The following is a 12594-nucleotide window of genomic DNA, read 5'->3' on the forward strand; positions in this document are numbered from 1 at the left end:
AAAAGAAAAGAAAAAGAAAAGAAAGAAAGAAAGAAAGAAAGAAAGAAAGAAAGAAAGAAAGAAAGAAAGAAAGAAAGAAAGAAAGAAAGAAAGAAAGAATACTCTGAAGCCAGCTTGCCGAGGTTCAAATCTCAGCCTCATGAACTGGCAGCTGTGTGATTTTAGGCAGCTTAATCTCTGTGTACTTTGGTTTCCTCCTATGGCAAACAAGGTTAATAATACTACCTACCTCACAAGGTCGTTCTAAGAATTAAAGGAATTGACAATTACAACGCACCTAGAACAGTGCTTGGCTCACTCAGAAAGGTTAACTAGTATTACTATCAATGCCCAAACATGGTAAATATACAGAAATTAAAGGACAAGGTGAAAAATCTCAAAACCAGCCGGAAGCGGTGGCTCACGCCTCTGATCCCAGCACTTCGGGAAGCCGAGGCAGGCGCATCACGAGGTCAGGAGATGGAGACCATCCTGGTTAACACGGTTAACCCTGTCTCTACTAAAAATACAAAAAATTAGCCGGGCGTTGCGGCGGGCGCCTGTAGTCCCAGCTACTTGGGAGGCTGAGGCAGGAGAATGGCATGAACCCGAGAGGCGGAGCTTGCAGTGAGCCGAGATCACGGCTCTGCACTCCAGCCTGGGAGACAGAGCAAGACTCCGTCTCAAAAAAAGAAAAGAAAAATCTCAAAACCGACACTGAAGGTACTACAATGACATAATCAATCAATAATTAACAATCTATTCGATGGAAACGATTAGATGATTTACACTGAAGTCTGTGAGAACTTTTAGAGGACTCTCCTAATTAAAAAGAACTCCTTCATTAACTTGGACCACTAATTTACAGGCTCCCTTTGAATGGACTGACCTACATCCTAGAGATGCACACTTCTAGAAGCCACATGTTCTGCTCTGCCACCACTACCTGTGTGTTGCTAAGAGTAATGAGAAACAGGTATTACTGAAAGGCTTTCCACAATCTGTAGGACAACTGTTCTGTTCTACAAAGGATATAGGGCTCAGGTCCAGGTATTAAGAGTGTGGCCCTAGGGCAGGTTTCAAGTTTAATTCCTGCGGAATTTTATCTGCCTTCACAAAGTCTCCACCCAGATACTTGCCCTGTCCTCTCAGCCTCCTCCGTCTCTCTTCTATGCCCCAGTAGCTATCCCTACCATCTCAATGCTCACGGCTTAAGATATTTTCAAATGAGACCAAGTTGGTTAATTCACAAGCATCCCAAAGTCAACTGATTCATAGCACAGCCAAAGTATCACACAATTACAATAGACTAATTTCTACTATTTATACTTATCTATGGGAAGAGATATCTAAGCTACAAACTCTTTTACCCAACTCAAAAGTGACTTGAAGCCCGCAACTATACATTTGGTAGAAAACAAGAATGTGCCTACTTTATCAGGACTCAAAGTAAAACAAGATTTCAGCGGGTACCAGAGCTCCTGCTTTCTTACACTAAGACAAGAGGGAGTGACCAGTCTACCACTCCATTCCACTACTCGTTTGCTGCTTTGCAGAAGTGTGCAAAACACTGGCCACCTAAATTTTTCCTATCTATCACATCACCAATCCATATTACTTGTTCCAATCAAAAACAGCTGCCCCAGGCTCGAATAATGACTGAGTGACCTGAAAAGATTTAGGATAACGTCACTTCATCCAATCAAGAAAAAGCCAAGAACTGACTTGACATCTGCAAGAACAGTGACTGACTTGACACCTGCAAGTACAATTACTTTCTGAGGCATTGCTGGGAAATTTGATGGTCTCAAAGATCCCTCCCGCTCCATCCAAAAAACAAGAGTTACTGGTGTGCAATCAAGAGCAGTGAAAGGTAGGCAAACAGGGAAGAGCTGCTCAGGAAGCAGCCTTGAGACTGGGATACTGAACTTTAGGACAGGAACAGAGTAGAGCTGTGCCTGGAACTTCTGCCCATCTTAAGATTTCCAGTTCAACAGGAAGGTGGTCCAAAATCAGTAGCATGCCCAGGCTCCTGGCAGACAAACTCAAACTCTCTCCAAAGAAAAGCATCCCTGGAATCCTACAGGTGAAGATAAAGCAATGAGCTTACAAAGATAAATACGCACAAGAAACAGAGCAAGCCATCATGAATCTGAGTCAATGTAGACAGCCCAGGTTGCAAACAGCAGAACTGTCAAACAAAGAATAAGAACAACCAAGTAGGAAATGTCTAAAGAAATAAATGAATAAGAAACAAAGGACTATCAAGAATGCCCAGGCAGATTTGAAAAATAAGCAAATGGAACTTATTAAAATAAAAAATAATTGCTAAAATCAAATATTCAGAAAAGTAGCAGATTAGACATAGCTGATAACAAAATTAATGAACTGGAAGATATAACTAAAGAAATTACCATATAAGCAAGAATCTAAATTAGCTTCAAAGTACCAAGAGTCCAAATTACCTCTAAATTAACTGGAAGTCATGGTTCATATCAGACTTCCACCCAAAAATACAGTGTTTTAGATGTGTTTTACCTTTACAGCTTAAGAGTGTTATCTTTTAGATGTCATTTCATCTTTATGAGAATCCTTTTAACAAATGGCATGCTGAGATGGTCAATGTGACATACATAAGAATGAAAAACGGCACAGAGACTGGAAACCAAATGATCAAATCCTTCAATGAAACTTAACATAAATACTAATTTAGATCCTGTTTTCATGACCTCCTTGCTGGGAATGAGTCACAGAAAATAACACTTCCTGTATTCTGGACCACAGAAGTTAAAACAAAATAAAATAAGAGGTCATTGCCTCAGTGGATTCTTCTCACATTAGGCAAAAATCTTTCATTGGGAAGTTAACTCTGTCCTATTCATTCTTCAGATTTGTCAAGATAATGATCAAGTCCATATGTGATCCTTCTGCAAAATGTCACTATTCCTATGACCATTTTGATACTTAATTTGGCATAATTAATCTATGCTGTTCCTCATTTTCAATTAATCCATGCTGTTCCTCATTTTCAGTATTCTGATATATCTCATGTATCAGAATATGGGCTCTCAGTCTTATTCAACTATTATTTTTAACTAAATGTTATAGTTAGCAACTGGTTCACAAACCATTATTCCCTTAATTTGTGAATCATGACTTAAATTTCTCACAATTTTTACTTGCCCACATAAGGCAAATGCTGTACTATCTCTCTCTCTCACACACACACACACACACACACACACACACACACACACACACAGTTTTTCCATATTCCTAAGGAAAATGGTGGAGTGGTCAATGTGAAATTTCAATTCTGTTGGACTCATCCCAAATCTATCAACCCTCTATGTGATTTATTTACACACATACCCCCCAAAATAATCATCATTGCCTATACTTTCACTAGTTGACACCAACGAAAAGACAAGGTGTTAATCATGACACTTTCCTTAAGTGTTAAAGACAAGCAAACCAGAATAGCAAGTTTCAAATATTTAGAATTCTTTCCAAGCTGAGCAAAACATTCTTTAGCAGTGACCACACCACCCGTCAAGTTTTAAAACGAGCTGTTTCAACTTGGAAAATTGTATCTACCTTAAAAGTTCTTATACGTAATTAAAAGTTCTTATTAAAATAATAAGCAGAAAAAAAATACTGTCACCTAAAAGTTCACTTTGATATATCTTATACTCTCTTACACTAGGGAAGAAGGGAGAACTTCGACTTAAAAAATGCAATGTCCACCTAGATGACGTCAATACATATACACATTTGAACTGCTTTTCACATCAGCCTTAAGAAATTTGGGGGCAACACAAAGATCTGGGCATTTGTCACAGGATCCAACTACAACTAGACCCGGTCGTTGTCAATCTATGATGTTTGGCACCTCTGGGTCTCTAGAATAAAATTTGGTCCCCAAGTTCTTGTGGGCCCACCCTCGGCAGTCAGCCCTACGGCGGGGCGGGAGCGGCCCCACCCTAGCTCCAGGCGACACTTACAAACTTGGGGCGTTTCTCCCCAGGCTCCTCGGGGCCACCGGGCGGCGGAGGGTGCTGGGGGCCCTTCCTGCGCGGCATCTTGCTTTCCCGGCAGCCGCGGAGTGAGGCTGAGGAAGGGTAGGGAGTCCCAGCGGCTGAGCCTTGGGCCGGGTGGTGCAGCCGCGGCCGGTGCCGTTCCATCTTTCCCCGCAGCTCCGGGAACCGGAAAGAAGGTGGCCACTCAGCAAGCTGCAAGCGGGAAGCTGAGGGATCGGCAACGGGTTTGTCTCCCGCGGCCCGCCACCCAAACAGTCAGCACAGCCTAGCCCAACCGCTGAAGTCGGGGCCGCAGCCAACACATCTGAAAACTCCCGCCACCCGTGTCGGCCCGGGACTGGCCAATCCCGCGCCGCCGGATCAATGACTTGCTGAGGCACCGCCCCTTCCGGGCATCGCGAAATATGATTGGCCGTGCAGCCTGTCTATGCAGCCGCTCAACCCTTCTGGCTGTCTAGGCCGCTCACCTTAAGGGCACAGAGTGGCGTCAGAGTTGGAGAAGCGCCGGAGACCGTGGAGGAAGTCATCGGCCTGGATTTCTTTGGATTTGCAGATAGGTTTCCAGCAGAACTGGAAGGCGGGCGAGACAGGCCCTGCGCCACCATTTGAGTAGCGCTGGAATATAAAACCATCTGACCATCTGCTAGCCCTCTCCTTGCACGTCTGGGGCTGGAAAAAGTAGTTCTGGGACTGGGTACGGTGCTGGAAGGGGTACTAGGCAGGACGAAACGACGCGGCCCACGACGCTCCAAAAGGAAGCCTTCTGGACATATTTCCTGCCTAAGTGCTCGCTCTGGGGTGGCAGAGGGATCCACCCAAAATCAGACAGAGCTAGGCTAGGCTGAGCCCTTCAGGAGCTCACAGTCTCCTGTGGTTCGCAAACCCTAACACAATTAACCAAGGAATGTAAATGTCTATAGCAGTTGTTTTAGAAGTTCCTTGAGAACAAAAAGGGAAGTTATTAAATCTGAAGGAGTGGATCTGGAAAGGTAAAAGGAAGGCTGCATAGGTTTTCACTAGGCAGGAAACAGTGGCGGGGCATTCATTTAAAAGGCATTCCATTCCAGGCAGGAGCAAGGCCAAGAGAGCATAGAGGTGAAGAAACTTTAAGGTCACATAACAAAGCGCCTTGAACTGAAACCATGCAAAAGAGTTTGTTGTGTAAATCCAAGGTCGAGCTACAAGGCCAACACCTTTTTCTCAACACATCAATATGCCCTCTTTAAAAATGAGCTTTTCCTTGGAACTATTCCTTTAAGATATCTATCTTCTGGTCATATGGAGGTGGTGTAGGCCAAGACTCGGAAACATGCAGTATTGATTTTGGTACAAGAAACAACTCTAGGTACTCTGAGGAGATTGGCACAGAGGTTCAAAAATGAGCCTTAGTTCTCAGTAAGTCTTCACGCTACAGCTTTTCTTTTTTAATATTTGTTTTACTGTGCCAGACTCTACAGCTCTGTCCTCAAAGAGCAAATAATCTTTAGGGAAACTTACAGGAGAACAGCAAGGTCTGGAGAACTACAAGTAGTTCCTTATGTCTTGATGACAGACCCAGAAACAGATTTTATTCCTGCCATTTACTAGCTATTTCGTACCGGAGATGACGTTTAACTTTCTTTGCTGCTTCGTCTACAAAAGGGGGCTAATTACACTAATACCTATGAAAGAGGGGCATTTTCAGGCCTAAATAACATAGCATATGTAAAGCCCTTAGAGTTTTGTCAATGCTCCTACAGGAATACTGTAGTTGAACAAGTTGGGATTATTACTCAGGGAGGGAGAACATGCACTATGGGGAGCCATGGAGTGTCTTAGGTAAATGGTATTAGAAAGCACTTAAAGGATCTGGGCTTTGATTAGATGATTTGGGAAAGACTCCGTGGAAAGAGGTGGGAAGGGTTGCTCAAGATTAGGTGCTTTCAGGAAGTGGAGACAGTTCAGTGATTATCTTATCTAGGAGGATGGCAAGCTAAAAGACAAGCCTAAAGCTGTAACTGACAAAGAAGCATTAGTCATCCATATCATGGAGAGAGGGGGACGTTTGATTTCGAAAGACAAAACAAATTTACTTTAAAGATCTAATTGGCTTTTATTTGCAATTCCAGAATAGGCAAAACTTCATTCTCTAAAATAGAATCAGTGTTCCAATGAGCTAAGCAGAGGAGGTTGGCTTTATAAGCAGAAAAAAGCTAGAGAACAGAAATAAGGAATGAGAAGCAGATGGGTTGTTTCAAAGTTACTTTCCTTATAGGGTTAAAACGGAGGGGAACTTTCTTAACATACCAGCTCAGATAAACTTGGCCCCTTCTGATTGGGTGCTCTGAATTTCCTGCTTTTTGGAAAACTGGCCGGTTTCAGAGTTGAGTTTGATTATGTGGCAATACGCATGAGGGACCATTCTGCTTTGGTCTGATCTGCCGGAGCCTAGTGCAGCAGATTAGTCCAAAACTAAGGTTAGTCTATAATCATTTCCCATGAATTTATTTAACATTGATATTTTCTGATTTGCACACTGACCTTGTTATTGTCTGTGCTTAGACAAAACATGGAAGTGGTCTTGTTTTGTCTCACTTCATCATGGTCACAGAGTGACCCCGTCTGATATTGCTGTTCTGTGAGATGCTGTTCATCAGAACAACATGGCCTAGCTATGAGTGTCAGGCCAGTTTCTAAAAACACTGAGGCTTAGCTATAAGTGTCAAACTAGTTCCCTGATGTCAGGGACTGCTCCTTTCTTTCTCATGTCTTTGCCACATAGAAGGTACTAAATATAAGTAAACAGGAGCCATGATAATTAGTTTTCAAGTTTACGTACAGCACGCTGAATTTTTTCTCATAGAAATGCACTGGAACTTCAGCGTACTAGTGAAAATACCTTTGTATAAGTTTTATGTTTTTTAAAGTACATTTTATATGTGTGCCCACAACATATTTAAACCTCATAACAGCATGCACTGACCCTCATTTTGATCACCCAGCGAGATGATACAACCCAGTGAGTCAACAGTCATGGAAATGCTACCTTGTGCCAGGCCTAGTGTGCAGGGCTGGTAAAAAGTTGAAGGTGAAAAAAAAGGCCTGGAAAAGCTTGGAATCTAGGAATATATTCCTTTCCTTTATCGTTTCTGTTCAGTGTCAACATCCAGAAAATTACTAATGCCTTTCTTTTGATGGCTCACTCTTACGGACCATATGAGAAAGTTGTTGAAAGCTGAGGGAAGGAAGTGATTATCCTTAATCAATTTTTTTAAATGAGATGTCATTTACCCTCATTAAATTGGCAAATATCACAAAGTTCCATGTTTCCAAGTTTGGGCCAAGTTGGGAATTCCTAGATAGATAGTGGAAGTGCAAAACAGGTGTAGGCATTTTGGACAAAAACTTAGTAATACCTCGTAAAGGTGAAGGTATGTGTACCTATGACCCTGCAATTCCATGTCTAGACGTCTCCCTGGAAAAGCCCAAACATACACTTACAAAGATATTCCTTGAACACTTCTGCCATATTATGATTATCTATATATGTATATATAGATAGATAGAGATTTTCACCCATGGTTCCTAGTTCATAAGTCTCATAACCCTTGTTACAGCCTTTTGTTATAATGTGAGAATGTTTTAGGCCACAGAAGTAGGCCTCAGGGAACAGAATCTCTCTCTGGGAACTTCTCCTGCTCTCCTTTCACCTGCCCAAGACAGGAATCGAATATGATGGTGGGTCATAAGACCCTCAGGCCAGAGAGAGTCCTGCCCCACACTCTAGAGAAAGGAAGGCTGCACAGAAAGACCAGGAAGAATCTGAACAGAACAGACAGGCCTTGCTGGGTTTAGAGCATACCCTTTTGTGCAATCACATTTCGACACAATTGTCCATGCTTCAATCATGAACAACCAATGAAGTCCCCTTAAAAAGCAGGGTTCAGAGAGCTGAACACATGGAGGCTGACAGGAAGGTGAACAAGAACTCATCCACATTCTGGGAGGGTGGTGCACTCCAACTCCACAGGGATAGAAGCTCATTCAGGGCCCTTCCAGACCTCACCCTAGGTATCTCATCATCTGGCTATTTATCTATATCCTTTAAAATCTCCTTCATAATAAACCAGAAAATGTGTTTCCTGAGTTCTTTTTGCCTCTCTAGCAAATTAATCCAGCCCAAAGAAGGTATAATGGAAACCCCTGCTTGAAGCCAGTGGATCAAAAGTGCTAGAGGCCGACTTGTGATTGATGGGAAGGAGGACGCAATCTTGTAGGACTGAGCCCTCAACCTGTGGGATCTGACACTATCTCTGGATAAGTAGTATCAGAACTGAATTGGAAGACACTCAGCTGGTGTCCACAGGAGAACTGACTGCTTGCTTGCTGGTGGGGAGAAATCCTTACATATTTTGGGGTCACAGAAGTCTTCTGTGTTAATTGTTGATGTGTAAGAGCAGAAGAAAAACAGTTTGAGAGTTTTTTCTTTTTTCTTTTTTCTTTTTTTTTTTTTGGGACAGAGTCTCACTGTGTCGCCAGGCTGGAGTCCAGTGGTGTGATCTTGGCTCACTGCAACCTCCGCCTCACGGGTTCAAGCAATTCTCCTGCCTCAGCCTCCCAAGTAACTGGGACTACAGGTGCACGCCACCACGTCCAGCTAATTTTTTGTATTTTTATTAGAGACGGTTTCACCATGTTGGCCAGGATGGTCTCAATCTCTTGACCTTGTGATCCACCCACCTCGGACTCCCAAAGTGCTGGGATTACAAGCGTGAGCCACCGCCCGGCCGAGAGTTTTTTCTAAACACTTCATAGTAGCAAAAGTGGGTAACCTAACTGTCCTACAGTCAGGGAAAGAGCAAGAGATTACAGTGTGAAAGAGCTGTTACAGTGGAATTCCACACTACATATAAAATAAACATCTAAACCTACATATGGATACATCTCAAAAACAGAAAAATCAAGTCGCAAAATATAAACAGCATATAAACAACATTGTATATATATGTGTGTATATGTACACATAATATGTTATATGTAAGTGCATGTTATAACACAGTGAAAACACAAGGGAATTATACACAACAACTTCACCTACTTCGAGAGAAAAAAAGGAAGAAGGGGAAGGAATTAAAGCTGGAACTTTACAGTTAAAATATCTGTAAATGTTTTATTTATTAATAGGGAAATATCTGAAGTAAATCTAGCAAAATATTAACATGTTTTTAATCTCAGTGGTGGGATATTGGTGTCTATATTATTATTTTCTGTTTGTTGGAAATGCTTCATATTAAATTTTTAACACAATACACAAATTAACAGAAAAATAGACACTTTAGAACTAGGTCCCTTAATTTTGTTCCTCAACGAATTCTTGGTTTATTGGCATTGAGCCCACAATGAGATATTAAGTCTATGTAATAAAGTATAAAATAATTTCCTTTTAGGATGATTTTAAGTTGATTTTTAATTCTGGGTAATAAAATATATTCTTTCCCCTCCACCTTGCCTTTCCACTTTCTTCTATTCTCTCTTCTCACATCCCTTTTTCTTCTCTCCCTTAAAGTAGTGCAGAGACAGAAAGTCAAAAGACAGGAAAACATTTCACTCTTCCAGTTTCAGGTTAGAATTCAGTTTTTTACCATGCATGCTTTCCAAGTGGTCAGTATATTAAAAGAAGAACCATTTAGTTACCTGTCTAATTCAATGCCTAATTGATTTAATTTCACAACTTTATTATTTCACCATCTGACTACAGCAGAAATATACCTCACTGAACACAAATCTTATAGCATTTTGTGCTTAATGACAGGATATTAGAATCTTATCTTGCCAACAGCACTGACTTTGCATCTTCCATTTCAAACCCTCAGTGATAAAACGCTGTTACTTGTCTTACAGGATTTGTGGCATGGCACTTTCCACACTCTCCACATGCTTGTGTGTCTTAAGATTGCTGCTGTTTAACAATATAAGGTTACATGGGAAAGAAGCAAAATAGGTACAAAAGTAACCACTGATATAGTCACGTAACGTATGTGTCTACACTAAGGCTTCTCAACCTCAGCACCATTGACATTTGAGGCTGGATAATTGTTTGTGTGGGAGCTGTCCTGTGCATTGCAGGATGTTTAGCAGGATTCCCAGCCTATACCCAATAGATGCCAGTAGCAGACCCAGACCCATGGTTATGACAACTAAGAATTTCCCCAGACATTGCCAAATATCCCTGAGGGGCTGAGTAATATTCCATTATATGGACATAACACTTCGATTTGGCTTAACCACTCATCAGTTGATGGACATTTGGGACATTTCCACCTTGTGGCTATTTTGAATAATGATGCTACAAATACTCATGTACAACTTTTTGTGTGGACCTAAGTATTTACTTCTGTCACGTATACACTGTTAAGGAAAAAATTATCCATGACACTTGTTAAAGAAAGTAAGGCGGACTTTATTCAAGAAGCTGCCATCAAGGTAAGCATAGGGACCAGTGCAATGGGGTTTTGCAGGGCGGGAGAGAGATTGGGCTTGACTTCCAATACAAGAAGATCAAGTGGGGATTTATAGCCAAGGAGCTGGGTTGGTGGGGGGGGTCAGTGGATGGAAAATTACCAAGAGGAAACATCAGGGGTAAGGAGATTCTTGCTAAACCGATTCAACAGAATTATTGTTGAAGACAGACCAGAGTGATAAAAACAGTCAGGCCGGGCATGGCGGCTCACGCCTGTAATCCCAACACTTTGAGAGACATAGGTGGGTGGATCGCCCGAGGTCAGGAGTTCAAGACCAGCCTGGCCAACATAGTGAAACCCCATCTCTGCTAAAAATACAAAAAATTAGCTGGGTGTAGTGGCAGGCGCCTGTAGTCCCAGCTACTCGGGAGGCTGAGGCAGGGAGAATTGCTGGAATCTGGAAGGCAGAGGTTGTGGTGAGCTGAGATTGTGCCATTGCACCCCAGCCTGGGTGACAGAGCAAGATTCTGCCTCAAAAAAAAAAAAAAAGATACCAGTGGTGGAGGATACACTGACATAGCAGGATTCTTGCTCAATATGGATTCTACAAGGACAGAGAGGGAAGCTCAAGGTCAAGCCTAGTCAGAAGGAACTCATAGGAGGCTGACTCAAGTTTGGTCAAAGGAAAGAATCTTTGTCAATATGCAGTGGAGGAATTTCTGTGTCATACAGTAATCCTATATTTGAGGAATTGGGCCATTTTGCATTCTCACCAGCAGTGCGTGAGGGTTCTAATTTCACCACATCCTCATCAACAATATTTTAAAATCTGACTTTTTGAATTTAGCTATCCTAATGGGTGTGAAGTGGTTTTGATTTGCTATTTTCTGTTAAAAAAATGTTATCGGAATCTAGCTACACCCATTCCTTTATATATTGTCTATAGCTGCTTTTGCTCTACAATACGTAGAGGTAAGAAGTTTTAACGGAGATCACATAGCCTGCAAAGCCTAAAGAATTTGCTATCAAACCCTTTACAGAAAATGTTTTCTGAGCCCTGCTAAAGGATGTTTTTTTCCCTTATTGTATCACAATTACTTTTGTTTGATTATTTCTTTTTCTTCAATGACAGTAGTATTCTAGTAAAAAGTAAAATGTTAATTTTGGACAAGTGTTCACAATGGAGCTAAGTACTTGCCTTTACCATATTATACACCCACACAGGCTTTAATCCTTTTTGTTCTTTAACCTATTTAACAAGGTCAAAAATATCTTGCCATCATAATGAATCACTGTGGAGAACCAAGTTGATTTAAAATACATGTGAAAAGCAAAATGATAGCAGAAAGAGATGGCAAAAAAAAGCCAAATTATTAAAATTATAAAATTATTATATGGATATGTGATTCTTCTTAAAATACATTAAAGCAATTTGTGCTCCGATAAGTTTTCTCCAGGGTCTTATGCTCTAAGTTCAGATAGAAATTCTTCCTAGGGAATGTAATTAGTATAACACAGTTTAATGTCATGCTTAATAGTTTCCCAGAATGTTTTGATTAGAAAATTAATCTGCCCCTGTTTGTAGATGATAGAGCCGTTTAAGGCAGAACAGAAATATTCCTATTAGTGTGAGATTCTTAACTAAGGTTGAGTTGAAAGTGTTAGATGTCACTACCAGATCATATTCCCAGTATTAAATAAGTAGAAAAAAGGAATTAGGTAATTATTAAGACTCTTGTAAGATTACAGTTTAATTCCTTTAAAGCACAATTACTAAAACCTAAATATAATTTGTTGAGTCACTTGGAAAATAATTTGTCCGACAATAGCAAAAAGCTAAAAAGAAATGTAAAATACACGATAAGAATTCTGTGGTGCCCAATAGGGATTTTCAAATTGTCTGTTTCTTTCATCTATATCTCTGTCTCATCACCACATATGCTTTTCTTTTTATCGTCAGGTGAATTGCTGTGTTGTGGACATTCCTTAAGATCAAATGTACATAAAACCTGTCTGTAGCCACGTCTCTCCTTAGGGTGTCCATTTGTGTGCATTATTTGCTTTCTGTTTTGTTCTTTGAACTCACTGTAACACAATAGACTTAAAAGTATTTACTAAATTTTCTTTGATTAAGG

At 40.9% G+C, this 12594-nt stretch overlaps 1 protein-coding gene across 2 annotated transcripts in view; it reads right to left on the reverse strand.

Moving 5' to 3' along the window:
- The window catches only part of DIAPH3 (diaphanous related formin 3), a 502965-nt gene extending 498699 nt beyond the window's left edge, over positions 1-4266 (reverse strand). For both annotated transcript variants that reach the window (XM_032150983.2, XM_058437956.1), the window contains exon 1: positions 3984-4266. In XM_032150983.2, the coding sequence (XP_032006874.1) occupies positions 3984-4163 (180 nt within the window). In that variant the 5' untranslated portion in view covers positions 4164-4266. The remainder of the gene's footprint in view (positions 1-3983) is intronic.
- Positions 4267-12594: the final 8328 nt, after the last annotated feature.

Source organism: Hylobates moloch, unplaced genomic scaffold, assembly GCF_009828535.3.
Source record: "Hylobates moloch isolate HMO894 unplaced genomic scaffold, HMol_V3 SCAFFOLD_4, whole genome shotgun sequence".
Lineage (NCBI taxonomy): Eukaryota > Metazoa > Chordata > Mammalia > Primates > Hylobatidae > Hylobates > Hylobates moloch.